This window comes from Aulonocara sp. 'chitande type north' Nkhata Bay, linkage group LG4, assembly GCF_057382095.1.
Source record: "Aulonocara sp. 'chitande type north' Nkhata Bay isolate Kocher_YH1m ecotype deep benthic linkage group LG4, A_spYH_male_GT1.1, whole genome shotgun sequence".
NCBI classification, from domain to species: Eukaryota; Metazoa; Chordata; class Actinopteri; order Cichliformes; family Cichlidae; genus Aulonocara; species Aulonocara sp. 'chitande type north' Nkhata Bay.
The window spans coordinates 17,953,238-17,969,943 of NC_141347.1; the positions used below are offsets into that span (position 1 = coordinate 17,953,238).

Consider the following 16,706-nt stretch of genomic DNA (forward strand, 5'->3'; position numbering starts at 1 on the left):
TACACACGCACCCCCCGTCCTCCCCCGTCCCCAGAGAATAAATCTCAATGACTTACTTTGAACTTTCTAATGTCAGAGAAACAACAAGGAAATCATGGCTTATTTATTCCCTTTTTAATAGCACAAAAAATTTATTAAAAAGAAAATAATAACAGCTTCAAAGTCTTTTTGCTCTTCACGACCCCATCTTTAAACACCACCCAACCACGAATGTCATCTTAAACGTGACAGACGGCTATCAGAGGACAACTGTGACAGCATTTTTAATGTTTCCTGAACAGAGAGCTGCAGACACTGTACAACAAACCAGTATTTTAGCTTTCTGACACACCTTTACTTGTCACTCTCACACACACACACACACACACACACACACACACACACACACACACACACACACACACACACACACACACAAAAAGAGAAGGGATTAAATGTTCCAGTATGGCAACATTGGAAGATCCCCAAACCAGCTTGCTCAAAATCGCACGCTGTTGTTTGAATGCCAATAATTACACCTCTGCTTTTCCTGCTATGAGAAGCCTGTGAAAAACCTCAGCTGGCTTCCTGCTCCAAGCACCACTGGGTCTGCATAACTCTGCACTGTGATGTAATAAGACCATGTGAATTACACACAGTTTGCAGTTTAAAAAGAAGTCTCACACATGCATCTGTCTGATCTCTCAGGCTGCAAAACTGTCCCTGTTTTATTGCTTACTATTTATTAACCCAAGTTACAGTATCAGCAACCATCCTGGAAAACATTTTAAAAGAATAACAAAATAGCAGCAAGTGGACCATAAACCTCGTCAGCAGGCATCTGTGACAAAGCCTGAGGTCATCGTAACCGGAGAAGTTTAGGCACTGTCAAAGAGGAAGGGCTACATATTTCCTCCCCCCATTCATTCACTTTTGGCTGTGGTTTTACAGCTGTGAGGTCTCTTAAGGTGCTTCCAGTCTGCCTCGCTCTCACAGCGCTGGACGCTGCTGAAGAACTTCTTGATGAGAGCCTTGGCCTCTGCTTTCACTGTGGACCCAGAGGCTGGAGTTAAAGAGGACCAGCACACAAAGCAAACTGCAAGTTATAAATTTCCCATGCACCCTTTACCTTGGCCTTTCCCCCTGCTCCTTCCCTCTGTAAGAAGGTGAGACAGGTAGCGAGCGAAAGACTTAAACAGCTCCTGCGAAATAAAGAAAGAATTTTAATCATTCTGCTTTTAATCGCAAACCTACTTTTTTTTTTTTACAAACACAGCACTCGCTCACCTTTGTGGCAAACTTTCCCTGAGTGTAAAAAGGGTCCAGGTAGCGGACCACGATATCAGCTGCTTCCTTAAGTGTTACAGGCTTGGGCGAGTCAGTGGCTGGGTGCAGGGCTCTCTCCTGCACGTTGGGGTTGAAGGTTACTCTCCTGCTGCTCTCATTCCCGGGCCGGCTGCGCTTCGCCGGAGGGGGAGACTCCGTCATGGTTTTCATGTCATCTGTCACCTGGACACACATGTCATGATTGTTCACAAGCATAAAGTCAGACTCAGGACTCCAGGCAGAACTGAAATCTATGGTTTGGCCTGCCAAAGACTCCAATCTGGATATCTTTGGAAAATGTATAGGATGGTATAAATTTTAGAATTTTAACTGTATTTTCATATGTTTAATGGCTTTCCCCCCATGGTCCTAAGAGATATCTCTAAGTAAGAGATAAACCATTAAATAACAGAGTGTTACTGTTCCTTCACAACATACTAGAGAAATTTATGATTTTTACAGATGGTTCACAGAACAGATATATTTAAAAATATAGGGGATTAAATGTGTGGCTAAACATCTTTACACTATCAGAAAGGAGTTTCACTGGGCCGCCCACTTAAGATCAAAGTGATCTGTACGTGGCCCACGATGTAAAATGAGTTTGACATCCCTTCTTTACAACATTGACTTTAATGAGGAGTTTTCTATTAAAACTAATATCTATCCCCCTCATGCTGATGCTCAGTCTGTTATAGAAAAGAGAAATTATGCTGAACAAAAACGAGACTTTGGATTTAGATTGTGTGGATTGTGGAAAGAGGCTAAATGTGTTTTTCTATACTGATAATTCAATATTGTCTGAAGCTATGCAGGAAATTATAAGGAAAACTGAAGAGTGACAGATTTCGACCCACTCCTGCATACTTCAGGTGCTTTGTCGAACACGCTATTTGGTATTTCGTAAAAGTTGCTAAAGCTCCACTGATTGAATAACTGACAAGCTCAAAACCTCTGGCATTAACATCAGCACAGAAACTGTGCGCCAGGAGCTTCATGTCATGAGTTTCCATGAGTTGCTCGAGCAGTTGCTGAATGTGTAGGTGGCCCAGTTCTTTTGTCCATACAGTGAATGCTAAAATTGTATGCCAACTGACTTCCTGTGGAAAAACCCCAATCTGAGTGTAAGACAGATTATCATGCTCAAACTCTAATCTCTTAAAACTTTACTTTGTCTTATTTTGTCTTTATACATTTGTCCAAAAGTCTTATTTTTGGACAAACTTATAAAGCCTTTGGAGCACTTCATCTAGCTTCAAACTGCTGAGCGGAAAGACTTGTTTCAAGAAGGACTTTTGTGGGTGTACAGACACCTACCCCGGGAATTTCACTTGTGTTAACCTCTTCTTCACTTGGTTTAAGTTCTTCTTCGTCTTTGTTTTGTCTGTGGGAGAACAGGGGGAAGAAAAAGCAGTTAAAAGTCAATAAAAGGCTTTTTTCCGCTATTTCTGATCAAATTAAGAATCAAATACTCTGTGATGGACGTCAGGTCCTGCTCAGATGTCTCTTGAACTGGTTCTGCAATATCAGCTCCGTCCTCCTCGTCATCATCAGGTATAACAATTATCTCAGATTTGCTTTCTACGAGGATCACATCCTCAGTCTCTGACTGTGCAGCACTGCTCTCTCCTTCTGACGCAGCAGGTGAGTGTGGTTCCTGGTTGATGTATTCCTGGGAGATGGAAGCTGGAGCGGGAGATAAAGTGGCTTCGGGCTCCCTCGGCATCTCCTCCTCATCCTGGCTTTTCTCTGGAGTATGTTTCTTCATGAAAAAATGAGAAATGTTGTGGAAACTCTTTGCTGCTTCCGCCAGCTTCTGCTGCTTCTTGCTCATGGCTCTGCCTCCTTTAGTTGGGCTGCTCAGGGAGGTCGTGACGGCATTTGCTTTGGCTTTGATGGGCGATGATGCATCTGTGTTGGCTTCTTTTCCCTGCATAATGGTTTCTCCTGAGTAGCCATTGAAAAATCCGCCGCTTGTCCTACCTTTGTTAGCCCCTGTTTCCAACATGGAGGGGTTTATTAAATCCTTAGCAGTTATGAAGGGGTTAGAAGAGCCCCGTTGGCCTGCCCCTACCCTCTTACGCTTCAGCTGGGGGGGAAAGAAAACATGTTTTCCTCTGAATACTCTGCAGCCACAAAAACCTCCAGTTTTCCTTTAAAAAATAAAAAAAAAAATAAAAATCTGGGAAAGTAGAAAAGCAATGTTACCGAGTACACCTCAGATGCCAGCGTGAACCCCTGCGGCTCATCAGAAAACGAGGATGAAGAGGAGGATCCAGCCTCTTTGAGTTCTGTTTCTCTGGAATCGCTGCCGCTGCTGCTCCTAGCACCTTCTGCTTTATCTCGACCTGCTGAAGCAGGTGCCGCTTTCTTCATCTCTGTTACCTTGACAGAATAATAGAGCTAAGCATAAACATTTCCCTCTATATGGCAATGAGACATTAACAAAAAGCCTGCACTTACCTTCTTTAGCACCACAGCTTTGTACAAGTTAGAGGACTTGCTGTTTCTGAAGACCTCGTGTTCAATATCCACCGCCAAGGACAGACTGTCAGAGCTGAGAGACAAATGCCGACACTTTGAGAAAAGTTAGTTATATGTATTTTTTTATTTTTTTTTGCAGTATTTTTATGTTTGAGGAAAAATGTTTAAAAAAAAAAAAAAATCTGAATGAATCTAGATAAGTACTTGAGTGCATCTTCTGCCCCCTGCTGGCCTTGAAGTGCCTCCTGCAGGAGGTACAGGCAGTGCTCTCTGGCCTGAAATACAATATGAATCTTATTAACGCCTTGGAAAACGCTCACTTTCTGCTTTTACTGTACAAAATGTCAAACACCAACGAGCCACAGCCTTTTAAGCTGCTGCGTTTTGGGTTTTTTAACGCTGCTTTTCTCATCACATGGCCTGAGTCGCTGAAGGACGTGTTCATAAATGCAGCAGATATGAGGAATGTGTGCGTAGTGTTCAAGTTTTGTCTTGTACCTTTACACTGAGCTTGGGAATTCTCTGGCTGCTGGCCTCTCTAAGCGGGCAGTCGATATCTACACAGCAGAATAACACCGGTTACAAAACAGGACAGAGAGAGTTATTCACAATCATTTTTACTGTTCGTGTTACACGTTACCTGGAGGAACAAACTCTTCCCTCTGACTGCTGTCGTTACCCTAAATAAACACGAGCACAGGCAGAAGGGAAGCCTTCAGTATTCACACGTGTATTAAAGCCAGAACATAGAAGACAACAGTGAACATTTATTATATACGGCTTTGGGACCACGACGCAATTTTTTGTTGTTTTGCCTCTGTACACATCACATCACTGAATGTGCAGACTTTCTCATTTAATTCAAGGGGTTATCAAATAATTCTGCATTAACTGTTTATTAAAATGAACTGGAGAAACTAATATACACTCAACAAAAATATAAACGCAACACCTTTGTTACTGCTCCCATTCCCCATGGGATGGACGTAGAGACCTAAAATTCATTCCAGATACACAATATAACCATCCCTCCCAAACAGTGGTCACAAATCAGTCCAAATGTGTGGTAGTGGGCACATCTGCTATATTGAGATAATCCATCCCACCTCACAGGTGTGCCACATCAGGATGCTGATCTGACATCATGAGTAGTGCACAGGTGTACCTCAGACTGCCCACAACAAAAGGCCACCCTGGAATGTGCAGTTTTTTGCGCTATTGGGGGTCTGGGGACCCAGAACCGGTCAGTATCTGGTGTGACCACCATTTGCCTCATGCAGTGCAACACATCGTCGCATGGAGTCTATCAGATTGTCAATTGTGGCCTTTGGAATGTTGGTCCACTCCACTTCAATGGCTGTGCGAGGTTGTTGGATATTCGTGGGAACTGGTACACGCTGTCGTATACGCCGGTCAAGCACATCCCGAACATGCTCAATGGGTGACATGTCCGGTGAGTATGCTGGCCATGCAAGAACTGGGACATTCTCAGCTGCCATCTGCCCTGAACAATGTGAACCATGATTCATCCGTGAAGCGCACACCTCTCCAACGTGCCAGACGCCATCGAATGTGAGCATTTGCCCACACAAGTCTGTTACGGCGACGAGCTGGAGTCAGGTCAAGACCCCGATGAGGACGACGGGCATGCAGTTGAGCGTCCCTGAGACAGTTTCTGACAGTTTGTGCAGAAATTGTTTGGTTGTGCAAACCAATTGTTCCAGCAGCTGTCTGGGTGGCTGGTCTCAGACGATCTTGGAGGTGAACCTGCTGGATGTGGAGGTCCTGGGCTGGTGTGGTTACACGAGGTCTGCGGTTGTGAGGCCGGTTGGATGTGCTGCCATATTCTCTGAAACGCCTGTGGAGACGGCTTATGGTTGAGAAATGAACATTCAATGCACGGGCGACAGATCTGGTTGACATTCCTGCTGTCAGCATGCCAGTTGCACGCTCCCTCATTGCTTGTGGCATCTGTGGCATTTTGCTGTGAGACAAAACTGCACATTCCAGGGTGGCCTTTTGTTGTGGGCAGTCTGAGGTACACCTGTGCACTACTCATGATGTCAGATCAGCATCCTGATGTGGCACACCTGTGAGGTGGGATGGATTATCTCAATATAGCAGATGTGCCCACTACCACACATTTGGACTGATTTGTGACCACTGTTTGGGAGGGATGGTTATATTGTGTATCTGGAATGAATTTTAGGTCTCTACGTCCATCCCATGGGGAATGGGAGCAGTAACAAAGGTGTTGCGTTTATATTTTTGTTGAGTGTAGATTGTTTTTAATACTTGGATGAAGCGTAGACTGCCGTTTCCCCCCTTGAGCTGCTTGGCCTGGACTTCATCCACCTTCAGTTGCTTCTTGTTTGTGAGTCTCTTTGCATTTAGCTTTGTATTTAATAACTTTAAAGCATGCTCTGTTGGTTAGAGATCAGCTGACTGGCTTGGCAATTGAAGAATCTTCCATTTCTTCTCCTTCAGAAACTCTTGAGTTGCTTTGTGTCATTTTCCATTTGTGCTGTGAAGCTCTGATCAGTTTTGCAGCATTTTTCTGAATCTGAGCAGAGAGTATAGGCCTGTGCACATCCATCAGCAGTCACCATCATCAATAAAAGCTAGTGATCTATATCCGCTGGCAGCCACACATGCCCATCTATATCACTGCCTCCGCCATGTTTGACAGGTGATGTGGTATGCTTCTAGTCACGAGCCGTTTCTCTCCATCTCCAGATTTCTCTCAGCGCTGAACTGTTTTCAGGCTCTTTTGGATATTTTGTGTTCTAGCCTTTCTGTTTCCATTCATCGAGCAATCTCCATTTTAGACGTTGTTAATGATGACTGTTAAGGACTTTTTTTTTTTTTTTTTTAGACATTTTAAGGATGTTTTTCATAACCATAGAAATAATTCTGTCATCATCCACGTTTTTCAGGCGTTTTGATGTTGCTGAGCTGGTCAGTGCATTCAGCATTTTTAAGAAAGAACATGACTGTGTGATTGGCCACTCTCTCTCTCTGATAGTTACTTTGTTTTTTCAGTCTAATGATGCCTCCCTCACTTGCTCCAGCGTGTCTTTGGAGCTCACATTCACAGTTCCCGTGAACACTTGGAATCCACCTCTGATATTCTTCTGCTTAACATTTCATGAAAATAACACAAAGACGGATAACGGGGGACTGTGTGTACAAATGTCTGTAGCTTCCAAACAGCTAATGCGACAGTTTTGTAAAAACTTTCAGAGTTAAAGCTGAAAGTTGGCACTTCAATCGCATCATGATGGCTTGATTTAATATCCACCACAATTAACAACATTTTATCATCGTCCAAAAGCCTGTGCATCTGTAGTTGAAGTGCAGAATGTCTCTTTAATGTGTAAAGAAAGAAAGATAAAAGAACCATAGTTTTAAGCTAGCAACATTTAAATGAAGCTCTGAGCAACGAAGCCCTGAGGCATCAATAACCTCCATAACTCTCCACACACTATAATGACTTGTTTGTTCTTCCTGCTCAGTTTCTACTTTTTTTAAATAATCATGGCATTCCTGCTTTTTATGCTATGTTATAAACAGTTTGGCCAACCTCCTCTTGGACCTGATGAGGAATACTTTAGTTCAAATGTTGTAAAAATTCCACTGAACATGTGGGAGCCATTTAGCAAAAGCAGCATTTACAGGGCCTGATAGCCCCAGATGGCTTACAGATGTGCAGAGGCACAACACAAACACTCTGGAGATGCTGTCCTTACATTTAGAAATAACGTATATATTTTACCCAAAGAGTATGAGCTGATTTTCTCTATTTCTTTTTTTGTGGTAATCACCTTGCGCATGCTCATCTGCTTCTTGAAAAGCTCAGAAAACTCCTTCTTCCTCTTAAAAGGATCATCTTCACTATAACCTTCCCCTTCATCATACCTGCGAAGCAAAACATCGGTGTTAACCTACAGGATCAACCATCAAGTCATAAATGCAAGCGGGACATTTCACACAACATCACTAAAAATCGTCCTGCCTTTCAAAGCCGTAACCCTTCTTTCCTCCTCCATAAGTGTCCGACTGGAACCCGAACGCTCCCTTGGGCTCGCTGCTCTGAGCCGCACCGATCTTGGTGCTGAGCGTGGCCGCTCTCTCCAGCTGCGCTCGCACCAACTTGGGGTTACGGCAGTAGTCGCAGGCCCCCGCGCAGTTCGGCGCCGTGTTGCCGAAAAACTTTGAGATGGTGGCATGGCGGCAACTGGTGGCAGGACGAGAAAAGAGCTACCGTTGAACAGACGAGTTAAAGAAAACACACTCTGCAGTTTGCAGTTGCAAAAAGGCATCATCTCATCTTTCTGATAATGTTTTAGAAACAATATTGATCTTTTAGTTGTTGTGTAACCACCATATCAATCCCCATAATCAATACTTTTGTTATGAAATAGGTCAAGCGCCACTCTTTGTCCCATGAAAAACACAACGCAGTTGCATCAACACTAACCCTAACTAACTGTTATCGACGGATATGAAGGATGGATGCAGAGGCACAAAGTCTGGATTTGGAAACAGTCGTTCAGCGTTGTTTTCTTACAATTTCAAGGTTTTTGAAAAAAAATAAATAAATACTATTAATGTCTGACAGCAGGTCACCCGCTTCCTCTGCAGCATGTTTCTGTTCACAATCCCTGCTTTAGACGGGATTTTCTTTTCAGAAAAAAGGTCTCTTGTATCACACTATCATATCCAGCATTACGCAACGGCCAGTATTCTCTCACACACACACACACACACCAGCACTTGGGAAACAGCCCATTAGACGAGTCATTTCAGCAACATACCAGCTACCTTGCTAGAAGTGGAAATGCTGCCACCTTCCCTTTCATGAAACAAAGAGAAGCACTAGAAGAGATGGGGAACGACAGAGAGGCAAACAAAGCTCTGTGAAGCAGGACTATCAAAGAGAAAACAGCCTTTGAGGCAGACAAAGAAAAGTAAGACACAGCAGTAACTACTCTGTATGTGCGCGTATGAGACAGCCACAAATCAAAAAACCAAAGAAAACAAACAAAGGGAGCAACAAGAAGCCTGGAAGAGGGGAAGAGATGAGAAGACTCAAAGCGACTGAGGAGTCAGAGCAGCGTGAAAGAGGGCAGAAGAGCGCCGGATGAAATTTGTTATCGTCTACTTTCCCCCCCTCACGTGCAGTTTGTCATCAGTGACAGTGGAATTAACCCTCTTAACTATATCTCAACCTCCACCGCTAATCTCAGGCTCGCCCGAGCACCACTCCTCCTCCGGATGACGTCCCCACAAACAAATTAGCACGCAGCCTAAAGCAAAGGCACTCAGCTGGCAGCTCCGTCAGGGGAAAGAAGAGAATGACACGTTTCCGACCGACTCCTAATTGCCAACTGGTTTTGCGATTTCTGACAGTTTAGGCTCGGCCAAGTTTCACAAAAAAACCCCCAAAAAAAAAACCCAAACTAAACAAACAAACAAAGAAACGACAAGAAGTTTCCGATCAGCAGGTAAGTGCTTTTAAATGTTTCTGTGCGAGCGCAGCGTGAGAAAAACAATTCAAGCAGACGAATGTGTAAAATGTGTTTAAAAATAGAGAATTTCTCAGAGTCACATGCATGTGATCTGTAAATACTGTTCATCGTTTTAACGAACATACAGTCAGCTCCAAAATCTGTTATTAATCAGCATCGCGTTCCACACAAGCTCACGGTCTCAGGTAGGAACAGCCCGCATGGTTGGAAAAATCAATCCTTCCTTTTCCCCTGACTTACACTTTCATACTAGGATTTTTAAAAAATAGCATGAAAATATTTTGTAGCATTAATTTCCCACATCACTGTGTGTAGCATAGCTATAATACATGTGGTCCATTTAAGCTGTTTTTATAAAAGTACTGAGTTAGCTCTGTGGCTTTTTTCCAGTGAGCAGAGCAGATATGTATTACTGGATTTTACTGGAAACAACACATTACACTTATACACAGTTAAAGCAATGCAGCACAACCTTTCCCCACATTTAAATTTTCGAAGCCAGGAAGGACAAGTTAGCTTGTGATCATGCAAATCTTCCCCCGATCTCATCCTGGTTTTGAGTATATGTGATACAGGTTTCTGACAAGGAACACGAGACACATACACTTGCATAAATTACAGTGCAGTGCAGGTTTACAGATCCTGTGGGTGGAGTTGATCCCTGATCTGATCTGTCACCAGCTCGGCCACTGAGAACAAAGAAAGCTGTGAAACCTGGCTAAGGTATGCCACAGTATCCTGATTTCTAACAGTGTACTTTGGATAGTATTACCACCTTATCCACACTTCTGGAACCAGGATGTTTACATCCAGAATACTCAAAAGCATGTGATCAGAAGGAGGATACACTACCATAACTCCTCTGAATTATCAAGACGTCATGTTGACCCCCAAGTTTCCAGGCTTTGTCCTCAGTGCCAGTGTAATAACTCATATTGTAGTTATTTTCAATAGTTTTTATCCTTTTATGCTTCGTACTGCAAGTGTTAGTTACAAAGAACTCTCAAAACTAGAAATGCCACACGCTGTCACACCCATTCCAGCAATTCAGCACCAGCTCAATGACTTGCCACCCTACCACCGCCCATTGCACACACTGAAGTGTCTGCAGAGCCGTCTGATTAACACATTTATCACAGAGAAGGGCCTCGTTCTGTTCCTCTTGTTAACTCAACCCATATGTGAATCAGCCCGTCTGTTTACCATACTCTCGTAAACAGAGCAGCTTCTCTATTAATCGAAGGTCGGCGGTTCGATCCCCACCTCTTACAGCCTGCATGACAGAGCAGAATATTGTTCCTCCAGAACACTTTTAAACCCGGTTGGATTAAAATTGTTCAGGCACAGAAAAAGCACCAGTGCATTTACCGCTTTCTATCAGACACACGTTTCTTCTCGGGCAGTGAGATTCCTGCCTTCTCATGACAACCCGCCCACTAAACCACAGGCTGAAAAACTGCTTAGCTCTGACATGTAAATAGCAATTCCACCTCGCCCCACTCACAGTGTCACCAGTGAGCAACAGGAGAAATACCTAGATTGCAAGGGAAATAAAAGAGGTGCTGTATACCTGTCTTCACTAGGATGGATGCCAGAGAACAGACGCTGAACATCCTTGGCAGAATCTGGGTCAAGCTTCAAGGTCTGCCCAACGCCAACCCCATAGAGCTGGGAGCTTTCTTCGTCCTGCTAACTTTTATTCGTGAGTTTTTGGTCGATATGTTTTTTTCCCCCACATTGCTTGTTCATCAATAAGCTGGTCATGACATTGTTTATTTGCTGCTCTCCCACAGTTGTAGTCCTGCTCATCACAGTGGTGACCTGCGCGAGCTTCTGCTGCGGCTGCTGCAGCTGCTGCTGTCGCAAGAGGAAGCTAAAGGGTCCCGACCTTTGAGCAAAAACAGACACAACTGCAAGCTCTCCACACAGCGAGTCCTGATCGTGTTTTAGAAACACACACACACAAGAATTGTACAGGGTGCATGCTGTGCAGCACTAAAGAACCTCAACCCTTGGACAACAAAACACCTGCCAAACACCGTAAAGGATGTCCTGCAACGCTGCCAAACACACCTGCTCGAGTCAACAGGCTTTCAGGAGAGTCCACATTCCTTGGAGCATCACTGCACTCCCAACAGCGATCCCTGAGGACAGGGCAGGGCCAACTCCAGCTGTGTGTGAATCAGGCAGAAACTTCTTGGACCATACAGGACTGAACACGTGTATGAAACTAACTTTAGGCAAACGGTGAGAAATGACTGGGAATGCCCGATTGGATTGTTTTTTCTCAGAGCTTTCTAAACATAATGATGTGTCACTCTAAAGTAATGAGAACTGGCAGTCAGACTTCTGAGTTAGTCAAGAGCCTCAAGCAGGAAGCAGCTTTCAAAGGATGGTAAGAGAGGAAATCTACCCTCTGCTGTCCAGAAACAGAAATGCACTCTTTATCTAAAACTGCACGTTACATACTGTGGAACAGGTGAAGGCGTTATGTTATGATGTAATGCTTTAAGCCTGCTTTGATCTGTATGTAAATAATAATAAAAATAACAATAATTATAACCTGTCACCGCATGTGTGAATCCTTTACTTACCCTTCTTGTTCACAAAAAGACACCATGGCTTCAAAGTCAGTCATTGCGGTTTTGTCAGTGTCCTTTGCAAAGCCCCGTTTTTCCTGCAGACACATTTAAACACATAAAAACTGTGCAGCAAAGAGCTTTCCATCCTGCTCTGCTGCTAATCTGACCTGCTTTCTTGCCACTTCCTGCCGAATGAGGAAATTAATTTGCTCCTTATCTCTCGGGGAGTAGTATGTGCGACAGGCGGAGGGCAGGCCATCTCTCCCCGCTCGCCCAGACTCTTGGTAGTAGCTGGCCAGAGACTTAGCGAGGTTCCAGTGAGCTACAAATCTGCAGAAACATTTGAATACACAATGGCAGGGGAAAAAAACAAAACAAAAAACTAGATACAAGAAGAATGCGAGTGATAACTGTGCATTTGCAGCCTCACCTGACATTGGCCTTATCTACTCCCATGCCAAAGCTGATGGTAGCCACAATAACCAGCACTTTCCCCTGCATCCACTCATTCTGTACCCCTGTCCGATCTGTTGCCTTCAAGCCTACAAAAGTAGAGCTCAAACACTCAATTTTACACATCCTATACACAGATCAGGCATAACATCATGACCAGCTGCCTAATATTGTGCTCATTCTGCTTTTGCTGCCAAAAAACAGCCCTGACCCATCGAGGTATGGGACTCCGTTAGACCCAGAAAGGTGTGCTGTGGTGTTGGGCACCAAGATGTTAGCAGCAGATATTTTAAGTCCTGTAAGTTGCGAGGTTGGGCCTCCGTGGATTGGACTTGTTTGTCCAGCACATCCTTGGGCAAGACACTTCACCCGTTACCTACTTGTGGTGGTCAGAGGGCCCGGTGGGAGGCAGCCTCGCCTCTGTCAGTGCGCCCCAGGGCAGCTGTGGCGGCTGTAGCTTGCCATCACTAGTGTGTGAATGTGTGTGTGAATGGGTGGATGACTGAACATGTAAAGCGCTATACAAATACAGGCCATTTACCATTCAAACAGGCCACAGCCATCAGAGAATACAAGTCCCATGAAGGGGTTAACATAGTCTGAAGCAATGCTTAGGTAGTTGGTACAAGTCAAAGTAACCCAAAGTCACCCAAGGGATCCCAGCAGAACATTGCCCAAAGCACAACACTGCCTCTGCCAGCTCACCTTCTTCCTATAGTGCATCCTGGTATCCTGTTCCCCAGGTAACTAAGCATCTGACCATCCACAAAAAATGTGATTCAGACCAGGCCACCTTCTTCCATTGCTCTCTGGTCCAGCAATTTGAGCTACAGTAGCTAATCTCTTGGATAGCCAGCCTTCATTACCCCCGGTTCACCACTGCTCCTTTCTTGGAACACTTTTCATAGATACTGACAACTGCATCTAGGAACGCCGCACAAGAGATGTAGTTTTGGTGATGCTCTGATCCAGTCCTTTCCTGCTAACACATGAACTTTGAGGACAAAATGCTCTCTAATATTTCCCACCCACTATGAGGTGCCACAATGAAGGATTAATGAGTGTTATTCCCTTTACCTGTCTGTGCTCATAATCTTATGCCTGATCAGTTTATATAGATGTAAAAAAACAAAAAAAACAAAAAAAGGAGGTAAAAAAAAAAAAAGGAGGTAAAAAATAAAATAAAATAATTTTACCTGCATGATACGGCTTAGCTACGACTCCAAGCTTCGTCAGCTGGTGAGCTACCGTCTCACAACCTTCCCTGGTCCGACAGTACACAATCCCACATCCCTGTTTACGAACATCAGACAGTTTGATTAAGCCAGAGTTTGCATGAAAGAAAATGGCAAAGAGTGTTATTCCTCCACTCTAGGCAACAAAATCAGTTGTATTCACACAAGAAAATGCTGTGTGAGCTCAATCAAGCCGTTAATAACAACAGAAATGTTATAAAACAGAGAAAAGGCACACAAACAATCCTGAAATAAAATTTAACAAAAAGTCATTCTAGAAGTAAAACATACAGCTGCTAAAATGCTTCAATAATTAAAAACTTGTTCTGTTTTTTTTATTTTTTTATTTTATTTTTTTATTTTATTATTATTATTTTTTTAATGTAAATGGCAAAGTCGTTTAAACCTTTTTATAAGTGATGCTTAAGGATGGGAATTGATAGGAAATCAACCACTTTAAAGAACTCTACCAATTCTGCCACAATAAGTATTCAAATATCCATCCAGAATTAAACTAGAAGCTAACTGTTGGGTACCAAAAGCATCTGGTCAACATGCAACTTGCTAAGGGACATTTAATCTAATCTAATTATAGGGGTTGTATCTATTTATGGAGCCTGTATCTACACTTTCGACACTGTGTGGATCAGAGAAAATCCCAAGTCAATTATTTTGCACCCAATTCTTGTTTTTTAAAGTCACATACAATCATTCCCCAATGCAAAAAGAACAGTTTAAAAAAAAGTAATTAAAAGCTCAGAATTTGCATGACATTCATGCCCATGATGAGTATTTTTAAACTTGTGGCCAAAAATGTAAACCCCTTAGGCAAACTGTCGCTACTCTATCTGAATATTTCTGTTTGTAAAAAGGATAACACATGACAGCCTACAGTCTACAAACCTGTCCGTTAGATCCACCTCCAAGTGATAATGTTTTCTTAATGAAGGCACAAAGGTGGACGTATGGGTTTGGCAGCAGCTCCCTGAAAATCACATCATAGTGCAAGTTACTCCGGAAGACGGGTGTAAGAAAAGAAAGCGGCGAGGACAGCCTCAGGGACTGAATGATGTCCTCCTGTACATTCTTGGGTGCTGTTGCTGTTAAGGCCAAACAGGGAACTCCTTGCAATCGAGCCCGCAGTTCACCCAGCTTGAGGTAGTCTGGTCGGAAATCATGGCCCCACTGCGAGACGCAGTGAGCCTCATCCACAGCCAGGTAAGACAGCAAGCCACGGGAGCACAGGTCCATCAGGCAGGGCTGGAACGTGGGCGAGGCCACCATCTCTGGAGTGATGTAGAGAAGCTTTAGCTTCGGGTTGCTGCTCCCCAGGTCGGCCAGGATCAACCGGCGCTCACTCACTGGGAGCTTAGAGTTGATGGAGCAGGCAGGGATGTTTAACTCCTTCAAGTGATCCACTTGGTCCTGGATAGAAACACGAACAGGGGTTAAAGCAAACCTGATACTGCAAAACTTATTCGAAGGTTTTGGATTGGAGCTCAGGAGCTAGAGACAGACGCTAACCTGAATGAGAGCGATTAACGGGGATATAACCAGAGTAATGCCCTCAGCAAGCACTGCAGGCAGCTGGTAGCAGAGCGACTTTCCTGCTCCAGTAGGCATGCACACAAACACATCCCTGTCACCTGCAGGAAGACCACAGAGACCACCGTGTTACACATTATTCTGTCTCTCACTGTCTGTGAAAACCAACTGAACCTCACATTCAAAACTAAAGACAAACAGCAGTTATGTTAGCTTGCTAACGTTCATCTAACAGAGAGGCAGACAGGAAAAATGAGCCGACTTACCTCTTTGGACTGCTTTAACAACATCTTCCTGCAGTTTAGACCTGAAGGTGTCGAACCCAAAGTGGGTTTTTAAGGCCTGTTTTAAATTTGTTGTCATCGTTTGACTACCTGCTGGGAACTCATATAAATCTTCTTAGGCATCGTCGCGCAGTGATTGCGTCATCACGGGCGCGTAAAACACAAAAAAAATTTAAAGAAATATTTTGTTTGTTTGCTTCTTTTAACGGCGTTAAATTCAGTTTGAATATATTTGTTATAGAATTATTTGATTTAATTTTTTTGATTAAAATTGTATGCGTTATTTTGTATCTGCATTTTGTCATGGTGAAAGAGTTAGAGTTCTGTGATTGGTCCCGCTGATACGCCTTTCAGCTTCTATCGATAACAAATAAGTCCTGAATTTCCTAAAAATAAATAAATAAATAAATAAATAAATAAGGACCTTTAAACCATACAAACGTCACATGCAAATTATGGAAAAATTCTGTAGTTGTACTGAAGAGGATTAGTATGGAAGAGGATTATGGCCACTGGGGGGAAAAAGTGGGCACATGTTTTTTTGTTTTTCTTCTTCTTTTCCAGAATTCTGAGAAAAAAAGTCTGAATTCTATGGAAAATTAAAGGTCAGAATTCAAACTTTTTTCTCAGAATTTTCTTTTTTTCCCCTCAGAATTCTGACTTTTTTTCCCTCTGAATTATTTTCAAAATTCTGACTGTAATCTCAGAATTCTGACTTTTTTCTCAGAATTTTCGTTTTTTTTCCCCCTCAGAATTCTGAAAATAATTCTGATGAAAAAGTCAGAGTTCTGAGATTAAGGTCAGAATTCTGAGAAAAGAAAGTCAGTCAAAAAATGAGGGAAAAAGAAAAGAACTATTTTCAGAATTCTGACTTTTTCCTCAGAACTCTGGAATAGAAGAAAAAAGACGTGCCCACTTTTTTCTGGTGGCCCTAATCCTCTTCCGTACATTTACATTGTTTAGGATCATCGTCATGTTGAAAAATGAAGCCACTACCAATCAAATGTTTTCAAGGTTTTGTTGCATCATAGATTATAATGTAATCTAGTTCTTTTTTTCAGTTTTTTTTTCTTTCTGCTTTTAATTTTATCAATCTTGATTAGATCCCCAACACTGCTAGCTAAAATAGAGCCCCAAAACATGACAGGGCCTCCACCATTTTGCAGATGGCTGTAGACACTCACTATTGTATTTCTCTCCTGACTTCTCCCATACATATTGACAACAATTTCAACCAAATACTTCAAACTCACATTCATCACTCTATAAGACCTGTTGTCACAGACT

The 16,706-nt window shown here is 43.1% G+C and overlaps 1 protein-coding gene and 1 long non-coding RNA gene across 2 annotated transcripts; one reads left to right on the top strand and one right to left on the bottom strand.

Annotated features, from left to right (window-relative positions):
- Positions 1-33: 33 nt before the first annotated feature.
- Positions 34-15,578, bottom strand: recql5 (RecQ helicase-like 5). The gene is made up of 19 exons (XM_086288794.1): positions 15,402-15,578; positions 15,115-15,236; positions 14,494-15,015; positions 13,552-13,648; positions 12,333-12,444; positions 12,070-12,232; positions 11,915-11,997; positions 7,805-8,026; positions 7,614-7,707; positions 4,430-4,469; positions 4,288-4,346; positions 3,994-4,064; positions 3,769-3,862; positions 3,514-3,690; positions 2,778-3,394; positions 2,623-2,689; positions 1,267-1,488; positions 1,109-1,181; positions 34-1,027 (listed from the first exon to the last, which is right to left on the bottom strand). Exons 1-19 carry the CDS (start codon positions 15,496-15,498, stop codon positions 903-905), a joined length of 3,057 nt encoding a protein of 1,018 aa, XP_086144920.1. The 5' UTR covers positions 15,499-15,578; the 3' UTR covers positions 34-902.
- LOC147332326 (uncharacterized) lies at positions 8,629-11,832 on the top strand. The gene is made up of 3 exons (XR_015128802.1): positions 8,629-9,296; positions 10,904-11,022; positions 11,114-11,832. It is a non-coding gene; the product is annotated as an uncharacterized LOC147332326 (long non-coding RNA).
- Positions 15,579-16,706: the final 1,128 nt, after the last annotated feature.